Consider the following 672-nt stretch of genomic DNA (forward strand, 5'->3'; position numbering starts at 1 on the left):
GGAACTAGCTCTGTAGACCAGGCTGGTCTCGAACTCAGAGATCCGCCTGCCTCTGCCTCCCGAGTGCTGGGATTAAAGGCGTGCGCCACCACTGCCCGGCTACATTTTTCTTCTTAAATTGTTGCCTTATCTCTGGCCACTGGGGGAAAAACAACCAATTTATTTATTGTCTATAATACTCATTAGTCATTACTTTAAAAAAAAATACTTTAAAAAAATTAGTCACTGCTAGTCTAGAGGTAAAACTCTTAAAATATTTAAATATTAAGAGTTGAGAAAGTCAAAGGAAAAAGTATATCAAAATGTCAAAAATGACAATGTCCTATACTGTAGTTTCACTGTAACACAAAATGCAGATGCTGGAGTCAGTTCCTCTCTCAGAAACCCTCCAGAAGCTACAATTCACATATCAACTATTTGTGTTTAAATGAAGCTAAAATAGGAAGAAATTGCAGAAAAATAACTACTAAAAAAAATGTTACAACTATTAAAATGGTATTGGATCTTTTTTTAGGCCAGCAAGCAATATCATAGCTTCTTATCTATAGCTTCATGTCTATATGTATCCATAAATTCAAAAGCAAGAAGCCGGGCGGTGGTGGCGCACGCCTTTAATCCCAGCACTCGGGAGGCAGAGGCAGGCGGATCTCTGTGAGTTCGAGACCAGCCTGG

The 672-nt window shown here is 39.0% G+C and overlaps 1 protein-coding gene across 1 annotated transcript in view; it reads right to left on the reverse strand.

Annotated features, from left to right (window-relative positions):
* Nucleotides 1-672, reverse strand: part of Cep295 (centrosomal protein 295) — a 41,734-nt gene that overhangs the window by 5,430 nt on the left and 35,632 nt on the right. The window contains exon 19 of the mRNA XM_026779556.1: nt 126-139. Coding sequence (XP_026635357.1) covers nt 126-139 — 14 coding nt within the window. The remainder of the gene's footprint in view (nt 1-125; nt 140-672) is intronic.

Source organism: Microtus ochrogaster, chromosome 5, assembly GCF_000317375.1.
Source record: "Microtus ochrogaster isolate Prairie Vole_2 chromosome 5, MicOch1.0, whole genome shotgun sequence".
Classification (NCBI taxonomy): Eukaryota; Metazoa; Chordata; class Mammalia; order Rodentia; family Cricetidae; genus Microtus; species Microtus ochrogaster.